Source organism: Morus notabilis, unplaced genomic scaffold, assembly GCF_000414095.1.
Source record: "Morus notabilis unplaced genomic scaffold, ASM41409v2 Scaffold2663, whole genome shotgun sequence".
Lineage (NCBI taxonomy): Eukaryota > Viridiplantae > Streptophyta > Magnoliopsida > Rosales > Moraceae > Morus > Morus notabilis.
This window is the reverse complement of record NW_010365935.1, coordinates 1-17,832: the sequence shown is the minus strand read 5'-3', so window position 1 is coordinate 17,832 and position 17,832 is coordinate 1. Positions and strand designations below refer to the sequence as shown.

The 17,832-nt window shown below is 34.3% G+C and overlaps 3 protein-coding genes across 3 annotated transcripts; 1 reads left to right on the top strand and 2 right to left on the bottom strand.

Annotated features, from left to right (window-relative positions):
- Nucleotides 1–457: 457 nt before the first annotated feature.
- LOC21384995 (pseudouridine-5'-phosphate glycosidase) lies at nt 458–4,930 on the top strand. Its single transcript, XM_024172676.1, has 13 exons — nt 458–614; nt 720–813; nt 1,028–1,138; nt 1,482–1,564; nt 1,781–1,840; nt 1,982–2,042; nt 2,467–2,573; nt 2,664–2,741; nt 3,355–3,400; nt 3,494–3,614; nt 3,720–3,805; nt 4,025–4,108; nt 4,624–4,930. Exons 1-13 carry the CDS (start codon nt 528–530, stop codon nt 4,644–4,646), a joined length of 1,041 nt encoding a protein of 346 aa, XP_024028444.1. The 5' UTR covers nt 458–527; the 3' UTR covers nt 4,647–4,930.
- A 1,349-nt stretch (nt 4,931–6,279) lies between these two features.
- Nucleotides 6,280–11,173, bottom strand: LOC21384994 (E3 ubiquitin protein ligase RIE1). The gene is made up of 5 exons (XM_024172672.1): nt 10,078–11,173; nt 8,045–8,164; nt 7,394–7,526; nt 7,143–7,301; nt 6,280–6,607 (listed from the first exon to the last, which is right to left on the bottom strand). The coding sequence occupies exons 1-5, from the start codon at nt 10,572–10,574 to the stop codon at nt 6,446–6,448; spliced, it is 1,071 nt and encodes a 356-aa protein (XP_024028440.1). The 5' UTR covers nt 10,575–11,173; the 3' UTR covers nt 6,280–6,445.
- A 4,994-nt stretch (nt 11,174–16,167) lies between these two features.
- Nucleotides 16,168–17,311, bottom strand: LOC21384993 (cleavage and polyadenylation specificity factor subunit 3-II). The gene has a single exon (XM_010108765.2). The coding sequence runs from the start codon at nt 17,309–17,311 to the stop codon at nt 16,433–16,435; it is 879 nt and encodes a 292-aa protein (XP_010107067.2). The 3' UTR covers nt 16,168–16,432.
- Nucleotides 17,312–17,832: the final 521 nt, after the last annotated feature.

The following is a 17,832-nucleotide window of genomic DNA, read 5'->3' as shown; positions in this document are numbered from 1 at the left end:
ATTTTTTTCGTTCTTAGAATTTTATATACTTTTAATAATAACATGATAATTAAAACTTAATACATAAATTACTCTCCGCGTGTATAATACGTGAAGTTCAATTAATATATATATATAGGAATTGTCTCCAGTCCGATACCAGATTAGAGCGGCACTTGTATATTTATTTTTTAAAACATGTATGTTTCCTCTTTAAAATGTGTATATTTTCACTTAAAACATGTACATTTCTTTTTATGATAAAATATATAATATATACACGTTTTAAAAGAAAATATACATTTAAAAAAAAATATACATATTTTTAAAATAAATATACATATTTTAAAAAAAAAATATATAAGTACCACTCTAGTCCGTACCGCACTCAAGATTTGGCCTATATATATATATATATATATATATATTACATATTCCCTTAAAAAAAAGAAAACCACCATTTGCGTAAACAAAAAAAGTGTTGCCGCCCCCTTTTGAAAAGAGTTGGTCATTCACTCATTTGTGTCTAATAGTTTTCTACGCCAAATATGTGGTCGTCGTCTTCTGTAGCTCTCTCAAGATTGTCCCGTCTCCGCAGGCACTTGGACTCATCGAATTCGCTCTCGGATAACAAGGTTCTTCTTTCCCAAAGCAGAATTACTTCATAACTTCTGTTTCCTCCTAGCTTTTATCTTTCTCGTAGCCGTATTTTCTGCTAATTTATTCTCATTCTTCAACAGGGCGTGGGATTAATCAAGGTTTCTCCGGAGGTTTCCGAAGCTTTGTCGAATGGAAAAGCAGTTGTTGCCCTTGAATCCACCATCATTTCCCATGGTAAAACCACTCTTTCTGGTGAAAATTTTATATAGTGCTTGGCTTTTTGGTGAACTTCTTGGAGTGCAGTCAACCTGTTTGTTGAAATTCCTCTGACCCAATTTTGCATATTTTATTATTATATTATAATTGGGCAGTTCTAGTTTTCTCAACTTTTGATATATTCAAACTTTTCTTGGGCTCTGTTGAAAGATTTAGTTGTTTGCGTATATAGGGATGCCGTATCCACAAAATCTCGAAACTGCTAAGGAGGTTGAGGCAATTGTAAGGAATAATGGAGCTGTTCCTGCCACCATTGCAATCCTAGATGGCATACCATGCGTAGGTGTTTATATTTAACTTTCACTTCTATTATATGATACATGCCTACTCTTAAATTATAGCTTATGTTAGTTCTTGTGACGGTTACTTTTGGGTAAGATCAATGTCAAACAAGTCTTGGTTTGTGCGTTTCTGTTTGAATTTTATAATGTTGTGAATTTCAAATTGTATATCAGCCTGAATGATGAAGAGGATATTTTCGTAGTAGACTTTGGTCTTCTTTTGAACATATTGATTAGAGATTTTTGGGCCATGGTATCACTTGCTAACTGGTTCCTTCTTTGTTATAGAAAATACTCTTAATAGTTTATCCTTACTTCATAGATATTGCTAACTTATTTTTATAGGTTTGGGTTTAGAAGAGCTTGGGAGGCTTGCCATCATTGGAACCAAAGCTCAAAAGACAGCTCGAAGAGACATTGCACATGTTGTAAGTTACTCTTTTCAAATCACAGTTATTGGTAATATTTCTTTCGGGTAATTTATACAATTGGTAAACTAACCTGCAAATATAAGTATTTTACCATATTTCCTATATACTTAAAGTTTCTTCCAACAAAGGCTACTGATTTATCATTATAGTATGACTTATTATTATTCATTTCCGCTAATAGTTTTATATGTTAACTTGTTTGGTGTGTTTTAGGTGGCCACAAGAGGAAATGGTGCAACTACTGTATCTGCAACCATGCTTATCGCTTCTATGGTGGTTACTCTGCTCTTAACCTTTTATCTTCTGAAAGGGAAAACTATCCCCCTATCTTGGTTACAGATACACCGACTTTCATATTCTTGGTTTTGTTCCAGTTGTTCAGTTTTCTGATGCTTGACCAACAAACTATTGCAGGTTGGTATTTCAGTCTTTGTTACAGGAGGGATTGGAGGAGTGCACAGACATGGTGAACATAGTACGTTTTGTCTAATTGTTTGTTTAGCTTTAAATACCTGCTGTTCCTGATTGAACCCACCTTTTCTATGCGTAGCAGTACTGGAAGTACTGACAATGATCTTGGAGCTTTTTTGTACGGTTGTTGGGGGAATTAATAGAAAGGGAGTTGAAAATTGTTTTATCTTTCTTTTTGTAGATGTTGGAATTAATTTTGGTTTTAAAGCATTTTACTCCAGTTAAGAAAAATGTTCATAAACTACTCCGTAGCCATGTTGGTTGATTAAAAATCGTCTCTTCTATCTATTTATGTTATTATTGATGATTTATGATAGAGTATCTAGGCTCTCTCTCTTTTGGTTTGTAACAAGCTTGTTTAAGCACAATTGTTGTTCCCAATATCTTGGAACTATACTTGGGACCTTATTTCAGCCTTGTACTTGCAGCGTTGGATATATCTTCTGACCTTACCGAGCTTGGGAGGACACCCGTGGCAGTCATTTCAGCTGGTGTAAAATCAATATTAGATATTCCCAAGACACTAGAATACTTGGTACTTAATAGTATTCCCAGTATGTCATTAGAAGTTTAAGATGACTATGAATTGTATTAGTTATTACCTTTTTTTTACACATCACTGTAGGAAACGCAAGGAGTTTGTGTTGCTGCTTACAAGACCAATGAGTTTCCAGCATTTTTCACAGAAACTAGTGGCTGTAAGGTACCAATTTTCTCAATTCACTATTCTCTATGTTTATGTTAACTGCTTACTCTTAAATTAACAAGTTACCGTTCCATCTTAGCTGCTTAGTTAAATCTTTTCTTTATAATGGTCTCTCAGCTGCCATATCTGCCTCAAGTTGCATGTCATTTTTTATGTTCATTATTATATGTCATAGATCCATCTAAGTGGTATGTGTTGATTAGAGGATGGTTTTCTGGCAGCCCAAAAAAGGTTGACTATTTGCAGGCACAACAATCCTCACATTAAATTAATACAGTTATTACGATACCCTTAATCATGTCAATAAAAGTTGCATTGTTCTTTTCAGTTCTAATCCCTTTTCCTTTTACCTTCTTCCGAGTAAAATGCTTGAAATGTCAACATCTTCAGGATTATTGTTAAAGGCTAGTACCCAAAAAAGGTTGACTATTTGTATTTGGGCTGTATTAGGGATGATACATGGAAGAGAATGAAAATATTGTAAGATTATGGTTAAAATGGAAGTTATAGTCAGATTACTCATACATACAGGTGAGTATGTGCGTTATTCGTTGCAAGAACGACTTAGTGGTTGATATTTTTCTTTTCTGGATTATGATATGAAATATAGGTGCCTTGTCGTGTAGACTCACCAGAAGACTGCGCTCGTCTTATTGGTAAATACTGAAGTCAATTTATTAAAGTATGGAATATGTTTGAATCATATAATAACACTCTTCTTCTCTTTTTGAATATTGCAAATTTGGCAGATGCAAACACGGAACTTGGTCTGGGAACTGGGATTTTAATTGCAGTTCCAATTCCAAGAGAACACTCCGCCTCTGGAAGCTTAATTGAGTCTGCAATACAAAGAGCCCTCAGAGAAGCTAGGTTAAAAAAAGAAAAAAAAATTGTGCATCAATCGTTTCCACGTTATTTGTTTTTATTTGTTTGAGCATCTTGTATTAATTATATTACATTGTAACTACACCTTAGGGGCAAGAACATTACAGGAAATGCTGAAACTCCTTTCTTGCTTGCGAGAGTGAATGAACTAACTGGAGGAGCTTCTCTTTCTTCAAGTATCCTTTTCCTAATTCTCCTCTTTTTATTTACTTATTTATTTATTTACTAAGCATCCTTTTCGTTAAACTGCAATATTTCATTGTACATGTCATAGGGATGATCAAAGTCAACCTGCATCAGTTTTTACTTATAAACTCGTTTCCTTTTCAATTATTATTATGCTCAGATGTTAATGTTCTTTAAATTATTTGAATGTTTTCTTGATGAATTTCTAGACATTGCACTGGTGAAGAATAATGCCCGTGTTGGTGCCGAAATTGCTGTAGCACTTTCCCACCTTAGAGAAAATTGTAACAAAGGTAAGGTTATGGTTTATTCATTTGTCGGTCAATATGTTAAAGTAAGGCTGTGTTAGGTCAAAAGGAAAGAAATGTATAACCTAAGTGAAGAAAATGGAGGGAAAGCAAATGATTTCTCTCTTGTTATGTTTACTATGGATTCCCTCCGGCCAACTTTCCATATTGGAACAGATAACATTGGGACTCTTTAAAGGATTTAAAATTTCTCACCCAATCTATTCCCTCCTATTTTCTCTCCGATCAAACAAGCATCGATCATAAAATCCTTTCACTAATCCTTTCCCACTTATTCTACCTCCACTTTTCCCTCCTACTAAGCTCTAATGGAAAAGGAAATCACACAAGACTTTGCCTATGCTATTTCTTTAAGACAAGCTAGTCAATGTCAACTAACACCTTGGAAGTTATGTCTACTCCCAATCAGCTTGTTCTGTTGAGCGTTGTCTGTATGGTATATATCTCATAGATGCTAGGCTGCCTTCTCTTTCTTGACGAAAACTGCTCTCTTTTGACAGGCAATTCGGACTCCAAATTATAGGCCCCAATATGCATTGTCTGAATCACGAAAAATCCCAGTTCCGTGTTCTAATTGGCTAATTGAGAATCGTGACGGGGCCATTTTATGCATGTCTACTGCTCCACTCTCCTTTTCTACATGTACTTTTCACGCGCGCATCAAGACCGTTGAGAAGCTTCATCCATTGGCCGAAATCATTCATGATTTTATTTTTATTATTTATTTATTTAGTTTGAATTAATTTATGGCATGATTTTGTCTGTTTTAACACTTTTTTGCACCAAATTTGTAAAATACTGAATAATTTAAATAAAAATATAGTTAAACAAAAATGCACTAAAATAAAATAATAACATATCAAATTAAATAAAAAATAAATTAAACAAAACGAAATAAAACTAATATACAATACAACAAAATAAGTTAAAAATCATTTTTTCGTGGTTTTAACTTCAGATCTTTTTATCGCTTTTATCTTCATTTCTTTTATGTCCTTTTTTTCTTCCTCTTTTTTTTTAACAATTTATATAATTGTTATTTTCAAGAAATCACGAGCGCAAAGTGCGCTATAAAGACTAGTATAAGTAATAAACAAAGAACAAACTCTCTAAAATATGTTGATGGGGTGTGAGGAGGACACTATAGTTGCAAGTTTAGGTCGGGTTCAATGGGTTGGTTTGAGGCTCACTATTAATGGGTTGGTTTGAGGCTCACTATTGTTTGCCAGGATAAGTTTTGGACTGGGCCGGGTTGAGGTTTTAAGCTTGAATGCTTATTCACCGGTCCAACCCAAGTGACCTCTTTTTAAAATTTTTTGTTTTTAAAAATACCTTTGTGAAACTCCGGCCTAGGCTTGTCTGGCTTTAGCACCAAGTTGGGCTGGCCATTTCCCCTTTAGGGTGCCTCATCCAAAATTTCCATTCCGGCCCCAGACCTGGGCCGGTTTGGGCTGCTTGAACTTTACTTATAGAGGACACCGATGAAGAAGGGGGGAAAAGAAAAAAGAAGAAAATCAGACTAGTTTTCTCATTCAGAAGTGAGCACATTCTGATTATGCTAGTGGGTACAATATGGCCGTCGCCACCGGCTTTGTGACCCTCTTTTTGTGGAGGATTGATCATTGTTATAGCGATGAAGACGAAGATGATTTGAGTTTTTTTTTTTTAATAATAAAAAAAAACTGAGTAAAGCTTTACGTGGAAAATGAACGATGGAGGAAGTTGGAGGGAGAAATCAGAGCCCTAAATGCCATCTGTAAACATTTTAGTGGTAACAACATGACTAGGAAATTCTATGGCCGTGCTTTAGCACCATTCCAATCATCTTAATTGGAGTGGAGCCTCACAATCTACCCTTGAATGGGGAAAATGCTCATCTATGAAAAGTTCTCCATCTCTCTGAAAATACTCTTGTTACCTTCGCATTTGTCGACCATCAAGTGATACAAATGCACAAAAGATATTATTATCAAGAACCAGGAAGGAAAAAAATAAAAAAAAAAGTGACTGATTCATGTCATCGACTCAATTCCAGAATCACAATAGACACAAGCAGCCTCACATATTAACACCATTATTACTACAAATATACTAATGAAAAACAATCAATTCATGTCAACACAAAAACAAACATGATTTTGAAGCCTGCAAAGTCATTGCTGCAATTCTGCACGGGTGCGAAGAATCAATACGAGGCTCAGTTTCACTACATTCTGTGACTCAATAAAAGTAAATATATGAAATGCTATTTGTCTTGACATTTTCTGTACACTACACATAGTGGAAGACGATACCGACTATCGGCAGGTTGTTATTACGCCTCTATACCTGTTCACTTCCTTTGAGAATGTTGTACTTGCAGAGTGGACATGTTGCATTCATCGTGAGCCATTTTACTATACATGCGGAATGAAAATGATGGTTGCAGGGGAGGGCATGGAGTTCTGCTCCATCTTCATATGAGCTGAGACATATACAGCACTCCTAGAAATAAAAACACCAAAACCACTAACTTCAGGAGGAAAAAGAGAGAAATAATTTAAAAAAAAAAAACACCAAAAAGATTGCACCAGAACTCTACTCATAAACGTTTAGTATCTTACTCATCTATCGACATTCAACTTCAAGTTTTCGTGAAACGAATATCTATAATTATTGGTCTCAAACCCAAGCTCTTACAGAATGAACCAAATGCTTTGGCTTTTGAACACTCAATGGAGGGCCCCAATATGAATCTTGAATGCAATATGGGCTATCACTACGTTTTCTTTTAGGAAAAAGAAATAATAAAAAACTTAGGTGACATTTGGTTCATGGATTCAGAACCATGGTTCATGATTTTAATTTTTGAAATTTAAATTTTTTGTGAGAGAAAAACACTGTAGCGAACCAAGAACCATGATCCTACACTAAGCCAGAACCCCTGAAACAAACGGAGCATTAGACTTTCTAACTGATAAAAGAGAGATTTTTAAGATTGAAGATTAACTAGAATTAGAAGAGCCAAGGATAATCATACCGCATCCTCTGGTAAAAGAATACGTTCGGTTGCTAAGTATCTGCTGCTTGTTTCCACGGGAACCATAGTTCCTTCTCCCAAGCTAGGCTTTTCATCATCACTAGATATTCGGAATCTATATTGTGGAAGAAAACGGAGGTCTGCTTCTGATGCACCTTCCTATTTGGTCACACAAGGAACAATGACAAGAGTAATGGAGGCAGGATGTTATATGCAAAATTAGTTTGGTCATAATTTTGAGTTCATCATACCTGCCCTGCAACAGCATAAAGAATTGCAATAATGCACGGCAAACAGCAACAGAGGGCAACTCCAATCAAACATGCCAAAACAACACAAAATACGGCAAACAAGACATCAAATGCCAGAAAAACCACAGTCAACCTGCAAAGTTTCAGAATCAGTATCATGCGGTTATCTTCTGCAGAAACTTCCATGCACCCAGCACATAAACAAGCATGTATGCATACCATGAACATACATACAACATGTCTCTAATATGTCTTAGAAAATTATGGATCAAGTGACAATGCAAAGATGCATCAACTGAATAGATGGTAGAAATTAGAGTGATATCCTAGCTCCTTTTAGAAATATTAGCAATGAGAATAAACAAATAGTGAAAACGGCTCATGTTATATTTGCGATAAATACAAGATGATGCTCAAACTGCAGGTTTCATGATTTCACAACTCAAAGATACAGGTATAAACCATTGCACCTGCCTCTTCATGAAGGTGAAATTTTATTAGAAAAAGGAAATGTAGACCCTTGAACATACACATATATTATAATACAAGGATTTATTTCTAGAATATTACATTGGTTTAACTTACAAAAAAAAAAAATTAGAATAGAATAAAAAAGAACCAAAGAAATAAATATATTGGTTTGAGCAATACCAGTACAATCTAGGAGCATTTTGTAGAAGGACATTGCCGCCGGAGACTACCCAATAGAAGCCAACTATCCACCAAAGAAACGACACCATTGTATTCACTGACTCGCATCGTTTTGTGAAACTAAGCCATATATAATAAAATCAGTCAGATAATCTGTTAAACATTCTAATAATGTTTCTGAAGCAGCAGGCAACATAAAATTTAATTGCATATGAGATTCCAAGAAAGTAGAGAATACAGAAACTGATATGATTCTGTAGTATAGGAATATACTTTACAGCTTTATAAGTGACAAAACGAATCACCTTTTATTTGCCTCAAACTCAACCAATATGATTCCTTGGAGTCAATAATATCTGCCCAAGGACTAGTCTTTTAACGTAGCAAGACTTTTGGGTACTCGAGTCCTTCATAACATATACCTCGCCATTGGAGCTTTATTTTATTCTTTTACAGTCCCCCATTAGTTCCATAAAGCAACTACTTGTAAAAGGAACTGTTTGCTTGAATTTGATAGGTATAGAAGAAACTTGGATTTAATATAATTAAAGTTATGGTAATATATTGTTTGGTTAATACCTAGCATACCCTAAACAGTTAACCCCATCATTAAAGTCTAAATAAATCTTGAGAAGAGGAAGAACCAAAAAGCAGGGGCATCCTGCTCCTTCCTGTAGGGTTTAGGGTAGCAACCCTGCAATTAAACTGTTCATCACTCAGCCAATCAAAATCATCTCTGTTGCAGTAATAATATGAATTTCCAAACAGTAACTTTTTATCATTCAGGTGAAGGCCATCACCACCACCTGTTTGGTTGAAAGGCATCACCAATTGCAGCTTTCCACAAACATTATGATAGAAAAAAACGCATCTTTGGCTGGTAAGAATAAAGTGACACAAAGGGGTCATTCTATGACATTATTATTATTTTTTTTAAAGGACAGCATTTTAGGAAATTGTTTGAGCCTTGAACACCTATGTTCATGGTAAAAAGGCACTAGCAGGACACTTACAAGTCAAAATGGGAACGAAATACATGGAAAGCTAAGGAAAACTTGAATTGGAACTCCATTAAGAAAAGTTGCCCTGAATTCAAAGGCGTGATTGCACTTGCACAACACACAAAGTGAGCTGACAAGAACATTCCTACTTGAGCAAAGACTTCAACGTCACATCCTGCACTTCAAAACCCTAATATTTCTAAGATATAATTTTGGTTTATAAACTTTGAGGCTGTTCAACCTGGACTGTTAGGCAGAAGGGAATTATGAATTTCGGGGTAGTTTCGTTGAGGACAAACTAGATTCTGTAGAGTTAAACAAAACACTCTCTTTAACTAACCAACTTCCTCTTTCTCTTTTTGGTTTAAGGTCAGAACACATATCCAATCAAATATGCTATTGGATACCTAATACAAGTGGGTAATAAATCCAAGATAATTAATTATGGATTATGGCCTTAGCCAAAGACATAAGGTTGTGTTTGGTAAGAGGAAAAGAAAATAGGAAGGAGAGAAACATATATATGAACTAGATGAGGGCGAGGGTGGGGGAAATGGAGAGTAAGAGAGGACCTTTCTCTTTGCAGAATTTGAAATCCCTCACCTAATTCGTTCCCTCTCTTTTTCTCTCCTGCCAAACAATTACTGCACCGTTTGGTTAGTGGATTCGTGTCATGATTCGTGATTCGTTATAGTATTTTCTCTCATAAAAAATACACGTAAATCGAGAATAATTCTGAATCTATTGTCCTAAAATCCTTCCACTAATTCCCCCACCCCACTCCTTTCCACTTTTCCTCCTACCAAATAAGCTCTAAGAGTGTGGTATACTATAATTGGCTTCCCATTTTTAACTGTTTGCCGAATTTGAACCCTGCTACACAGATAATATACAATAGAAAATGTTGTACTTTTTCGGCCTAATTTCTAAACCAAATTTGTTTGCCTCTATTTTCTCACTTCCTACCAAAAATTTTCAATCTCTATTAAAAGCCAAAATTCCATTTAGACAAAAAGAAGCTAGAATTCGCACCTGGATTGACCAGAACTCTCTGAATTCCTCTCGACCTCGTCCTCCTCCTCGGTGTCGTTTGCAGCATCGAATCTTCCCGGCGACTCCTGGCTCCTCCGTCTCCGAGCATTCCTCCTCCGATATTCGAGAGAAACCAGCGCAACATGAACAATGCACTGGAGAGCATAACCGCAAATCCAGACACGGATCGGCGTGTTCGGCCTCTCGTTCGCCGTGATTACGAGCATCGCCATTGACACCACCACGAAGGCCGTGTTCCACATCATGTCCAAAGCCACCACCGGCTTCGAGTACCCCCAGTCTGCGCGTCGCTCCTCCAGCTCACGCGCCGCCGTCTCCCGTACCAGCATCGACGCGCCGCGCCGCCCCGTCGCCCTCCCCAGCAGCGCCGCCAGCGTGACCGGGCGGGCGGGAGAGATCACCGGCTCGGAAGGCTCGTCGCCCTGGCGTGGCCGGAGCAGCGGTGCGTGGGACTCACCGGAGGCTTCCGTCGACATTAATAGCGAATTTGAACAGCGCAGCGAAAAAGGAAAATCCTAGAGAGACATAATTAGTGGGATAATTCGTCGAATGAATAGAAACTACAGTAAATTCGCCATTTCTACCGCTTAATTATGTGTTTGTTTGTCCAGAAAGTGAGGGAAAACAAAACAGCGGTTTTAGAATGACTATCGAGAGAGAGAAACGAAGGGAGACGAGAACAATTCGTAAGGATAGACTCGTTAGAAAGAGAAACTGTAGGAATTTTCCTTTTGTAAGGATTTTCTAGGTGTTTGTTTGTCGAGAAAGTGAGAGAAAAAAGTGGTTTAGCAGAACAGAGTAAAGGAAAAGAGAATAAAGGAGTAGAACCGTTTGGAGGAAGAGAGAATTGGAAATTGCCTTTTTTTTTTTTAATAGACGTTTTATGCGTGTTTGGTTGTCGAGAACGTGAAAGAAAAATTGGTGGTTTATTTTCCGGGAAAATTGGGTTGAGCGGTAGGGGTATAGATATATAGAATGGTAGATGAGAGCGAAACAGAGAGACAGTTCGAGAGAGAGGACGGGGCCGGGGGACGTATTTCCGTCCTCCTGTCTTTTGACCCGCTACTTGAGCCGTTGCTTCTCCATTATTTAATTAAGTCAATTATTTTTATCCAAATATCATCATCTTGTTATAAGATTGGTTATTTTAAAATATTATAATATTGTGATTATGATTATCATCTTGTTATATTCTAGGGATAATTGCATTGGTGCACCCAAAATTATCAATGTTTAACATTTTAATACAGTGCCAGAATTTAAATGAAAATTTTGATGACATTATGTCTCATATGAAAAAGACCTTATGAATGGTGATAAATTCGGGATTTAGAAATGTAATTCATCCTATATTTTATGTTTTAATGATTATAAAATTGTTTTCATAATTTTAAAAAATATATCTCTCACACACACACACGCATATCATCTAAGTACGTGACATTTTTTTTAAGAGAATGTTTAGTTGGAGGATTCAAACCATGATTTGAATCCTGGTTCATAATTCGTTACAGTATTTTCTCTCATAAAAAATACACGTAAATTAAAAATAATTCTAATCACATGATTTTAATCCATGAACTAAACGTCTCATAAATGATGTATTTACACTTTTATTTTCCTTTACATTATTTTAAATGCCAAGATAAATTAATGCTTCAAAATATTAAATTTTAACATTAAAATATAATTCAAACGTAATTACTTTTATAGTCTTGCTGCCCGCCGCGTGGGGAAAGTAAGCGCTTCGAAAGCGTGCTACAAAAGGTTGTTGTTATGTTGGCCCTTCCTATGAAACAGCCCCCTGTTACTGTACACATAGAGTAAAGTTAAGGACATTATGGTGTTGGTCACCACATGATGTGGCCCTCCTACTGGCAGCTGATTTGTTCTTTTGTGGGACCCATGAAAATTAATTAAATATTCTTTTTGAAAATTGATGACTATTTAAATTTTTAATTTGAGTTAAAATATAATTTTATGTAAAAAATTTTTATTATAATAAAAAAATTAAATTTAATTATTTTTAATAATATTTTACTATAATAAAATTTAAATTTTAAATTTAAATAAATAAAATAAACAGCACTTAAATTTCTTTTTATTGTCTGTGGACCTACCGCTAACTCTTCTCTCCTTTCTCCTTCTTCATCCACTCCGTGTTTGCACTTCTCTGCAGCATGCAATTGCGATTGTTGGACTTTAAAAAAAAAATGCAATTGTTGGCTTAAAAAAGGAAAAAAAAGGTGAGGTTTCTAATTAAAAAAAAAAAAATAGTGGGATGCTATACTAATTTTCCAAATTCATTTTTAGCAAAACGGATTAGATTTTTTTGAAACGCCAATTGTAAAAATTAATTGATTTTGATTTTAATTTATATTCCAAAATGAACATGAAATGGGTTTCGATTTTGATTTTGATTATAATTTCTTCTACCCACGTAAGGCGACTGGACGCCGTCGCTGCCCAGACCATGCGAGGGCTTACCGGAAATAAACCTCAGCCAAGTCCTGGGGAAAAAATTTCCGGCAAGATTCCTGCGATTTTTTTCTTTTCTGGGGAAAATTTTCTGCACCTTCTTTTTTTTTTTTGTTCTTTTGCACTCCTGTCTAGCAAAACTCAAAGCGCCCAAATTGCTAAAGATTCCAATCACGAGAAAATATACTCTGCTTTTCAAAACGCCTTTTGCATTCTAGAATAGAAGAGTCTCACTCTGGATTTTCTCTCAAAGACTCACGGTTTTACTGAAAAAAAGAGGAAACAAAACCCAGAATCATACCGGGAAGAGATCCCCAAACCCTCGAAAAAAAGAAAGAAAGAAAAAGATCAAAGAGACTCTGAAAAAAAAAGGGAGAAAAACCACTCTCTTTGATGGGTATTTTAGCAACCACAAATTATAGAAGAATTGAAATCAAGGAGGTTGAACAAAGATTCGAACTTATGAATTTGTTTCAATAAAAAAAAGTTTCCAGAATTTTCTAGTGGAAGATATGGGCTCTCGTTGCCGTCAGGGAGGAAGACGATGAATTGTTAGAGGTGGTGGTGAGAATCCGTACTGTGGCAAAACAATCTGTTTGTGTTCCTTTTTTTTTTTAAAAATTTTCTTTTTTATTTTTCATTGTTCTTAATGCAATTAGACAATGTAACTGCAAAACTTACATGTCAGATATAACTATTGTACTAAGAAAAAGCGTACGAAAAAACTAGTAAAACAGGGGTACGAGTAAAGCAGGGGTATCTGTGGTGCCCCTCACCACTTGACCTGGCTTACAGGTGGCATTGGCTTTTATTCCAACGTGGCATGTGACTTTTTGAGCACTTTTTTTGGGACCCACTATTAACATAAAAAATTTAATGACCCGTTTAATTCGTTAATTTAAATTTTTAATTTGAGTTGAGATATTATTTTATGTGAGAGTTTTTTATTGTAATAAAAAAATTAGATGTATCTATTTTTAAAATTTTTTTACTATAGATGTATCTGTTTCTAAAATTTTTTTACTATAATAAAACTCAAATTGGTGAAATAAATAAAGCATAAATTTTAATATTTAACACTTGTAACATGTTAGATTTTGATTATAATTAGCTGGAGGTGGTTAATTTTCTATTAAATAATTACAATATTGTCAGCTGACTTTCAACATTTGCAACAAAAAGAAAGTTGCAAATCTTAAAATATAAGTATACTTTTCCAATATTTTTTAAAGAAATTATTTCAGAGTATTTTATGTAGAAGGGATTAGAAGCACAAGAGCTCGGTCTAAAAAAAATTTGGAATGATGATTCGTTTTCAAAATTACACGAAAGTATTTTGATTTTATCAAAACCCGGAAGTGTCAATATAGTATAAGACAATTAATATAATAGTATAAGAAACCACTAGATTACAATATGATAACTTTCTATTTTTTTTTCTTTTTTGAGGTATATTTTAATTCCAGCCTCTTAATATAGTTATTTTTCATTTTCCAGAGAATTTTTCAATTTGAGGTCTCAAGACTATTGTCCATGGAACACTTTGTGAATAGTTTATAGTTGGGTTATAAGATATATAGCACTCTGGTTAGGGACACGGTTTTTATTTTTTATTTTTTATTTTTTAAGGAGAGAATTGCATAGCAAATCAAAGGAGTACAAACACCAATACTAACACAAATGTCTTTAAAACATAAGATAATTGGACCCTCAACATTAACTGGTATCACCAATAAATTCGAATGAAACACTTAAGAGGTCAAAACGCATGTGAGATTTTACAATCAGAAAACCAAAAAGACACAGTAAATATCGAGCTAAGAAATAGCTCTTTCAACAAAACCAATATAATTGGTTTTATGGTTTTACATTTGAATTTTCCATTTGTAAATTCTTTTTTCATTATAACTTAATTTAAAAGAGGGTTTATATTTATGCACACCGGTAGAGTTTTAAGTTGTCTAATCCATATCAGTTTAAAGCAGTTATGTGACTATTCATTTTTTATAATGGGATAAAATTATTTTGTTACCCTGTGTTATAACAAAACATACTTTTGATATCCTGTATTTTTTATAATATTAAAGCGGTACCTTAACGTTTTCAAAAACATCTTTTTGATACTCCAAAACTAATTTTTGATATGTAAAATGACATTCCTACATTTTTTTATTTAATTAATTAAAAACTAATAGATCTAGGAAAAAATCATGAGCTTTTTGATTTTTTACTTTCTTTTAAATATTTTAATGTTTCAAAATATTTTTAGATTTTCTTTTAAAAAATACTAATTTCTATTTAATTGATGAGAAAGATAATTTAGACATTACATATCTTCAAAATTAATTTCAAGGTATCCAGAAGATGTTTTTAAAAAAGTGAAGGTACAATTTTAATATTATAAAAAATACAGAATACTAAGAACATATTTCGTTATAATATAAAGTACCAAAATGATTGTATCCCTTTATAATTTTCAAGGAAATTTTGATATGATTGATAAAATCTAGACATTATCTTAGAAAGCTCCTTTATTTAGCATCTTATTTTATATATAAAAAAAAGTAACCATGCGCCTTTTCTTTCCCCATCCCAACCCAAAAAAAGAAAAAAAAAATTGCTATCGACAAAACTTGAACACATAACTCAATACGGCCAATTGAGCTAGTGCAACTGTACTCTTTTTTTTTTTTTTTTTTGGCTGAAACGAGTCCAACTGTGCTGGTTTTTAGTTAATTCAACATAAACTAGAATCCATGTTGTGCTCTTTCATTCTCCACAATTACTGTTTAATTTTTTGGGAGAAAGAGAAAAATATGCCAAGACTTGAGATGAATTAAAATTAATAGGTCAATAGTTTACTTAAGTTAATAAATATGCCAAATTATTATTTTTGTCCATAACTTGTCTGGTTATGAACCATAACTTGACAAGTTATTGTCCATTTTTATCTATAATTTGTCCGGCTATGACTTATCAAGTTTGTCCATAACTTATCTGGTTATAAACCATAACTTGACAAGTTATAGCCTATTAATTTCTATAACTAAAAGTTAGCCTATATACTTTCTTAAACTTTTCATATTGGCATATTTTCTACTATTTCCGTTATTTTTTCTCTTCTTTTGATTATAAATTCGTAGATTAAATGTTGAGTACCAATATAAAATCGCTCGTGTAAACCTCTTTTTTTTTTTCTTTTTAATTTAAGCCGCAAGTCATCATAGAAGAAGAAAGAAAAGTGTAGTCAATCAAGGGCATTAGAGTTTGGTTGAATCAAACTTTCCTCAACAATATAAAATCACTTTTCAATATTGATATATTTTCTATTATTTTCATTATTTTTTCTCTTCTTTTAATTATAAATTCGTAGATTAAATGTTGAGTACCAATATAAAATCGCTCGTGCAAACCTCTTTTTTTTTTTTTTTAATTTAAGCCGCAAGTCATCATAGAAGAAGAAAGAAAAGTGTAGTCAATCAAGGGCATTAGAGTATGGTTGAATCAAACTTTCCTCAACACAATAGATATGTTCAGATGAAAGAGTCAACAAGACCATTTATGAAAACTTTTTTCATGGTATCCCTTTTTTTTTTCAGTTGAATGGTGAGAATTCAAATCATCATTATTTTTTTTTCAAAGCCATTTTTGGCTTTAGAAAATACACCTACATTTCAGAAGGCAAAGTCGGAAAGCCTTAAACACTCAACTAACATTGACATACATATAACATTAAATACGGTTTAGCTTAGGACTTTTACCAACTGGTAAATTTAATGAATGAATGCAACAAATCTCAGCAGAAAAGGATTCCTCTTGGCTCGAAAATTTGTTCGGATAGTTCATCAGATGATAATCAAGAAGTTCCGCGATTAATACAAGAGTCTGCCCCAAGTAGACCTTTTACGGAATTCAAGTCAAAGTTTTTCAAGATTGAAATGATCTTCCAAGCAATCTTCTCATCTTCCACTGACCAAGTACAGCAACAAAACAGTGATTCAGATTTATTTTGAGCACTATCAGTTATCCGGTAAGGGCAGCTGTCCTTTGAACAAATAGACAAATGAAATGACTCTACTTGAAGGTGTTCTCCAAAATCTCGGACATTTCCATCAGAAAATTCATCACAAAGAACTGCAAAAAATAAACGATGCCAAAAACATCTATCGGTTATGCACAGAACATTATTCACCAAAGTGTGATCTGCGCTCTCTGAGTTTTTAACATGAATGGGGCAACAATAAGCATGCTGAACAATGTGCTGCTTTTCTCCCAACATGAGCAAAAGCTCGTCTTGGTGTACAACCTTTGCTTTTTTCCCTTTCTCCATAACGAAGATCCCCTCCGCTACCCTTTCATCAGTCACTTGCAAACACAGCATCAAGTTTTTAGCTTTGGAAGCCGACTCATTTCCATCTCTCGAGCTGCTTTTCACAAACTTGAAGTTTGGATTCATACAGCTTTTGATGAATGCGTCTGAGGCTAACGCTTTTACGAATTGGGTCGAGGGAATTGACACAGTTTCGTTATTTGCAGGGTAATAGCACTGGATACCAAGTTCAGATTGAATTCTTCCTTTCAAAGTAGCCATCTTTGGCTTCTCACCGTGAACGAGTATCACATGCTTAGGAGAGAGAAATTTGAGGAGGTCCATGATGCCTTTGGCATCAGTATGAGGACTGAAAGACAATTGATGAATCTGGTAACAAAAAATCGGCTTGGGACAGTCAAACATTCATGTTCAACAGAAAATATAATCAGTTTAGACACTAATGTAACTAAAGTAATAGGATTAGATAACTAGATTAATCAATTAAAATAGATGAAAATAAAGCGTGCTCCAAGGAACTGGAAAATAATGTAAAGTAAATGACAGAAAATAAATTGCATAAAATGTAAAAAAAAAAAAAAGCTGTTGGAAATAGAATATTTGGTAGTAAATGTACCGAATCATAGGACTGTGAATAGGAAGATTATTATAGGCTGTAAATAAGAAGATTTAGTCAACTAGAATAAAAGGTAATTACTTAGGATGATTTGCGTTTATGTACTTTCCTAGAATAGCTTCTTAGTTTCTTTATATAGGTATTCTGTAAAACCTTAATACGGTGCAGTAAAGATAATTCTTTATACCTCTCATATTTGCTCATATGGTATCAGAGCGGGAGGTCCTGAGTTCAAACTACCGTAATTGCATTCTCTATTCCCATTTAAATTGTCATCACGTGTTGGGTCTTTAATATATCTCAGGCTTAA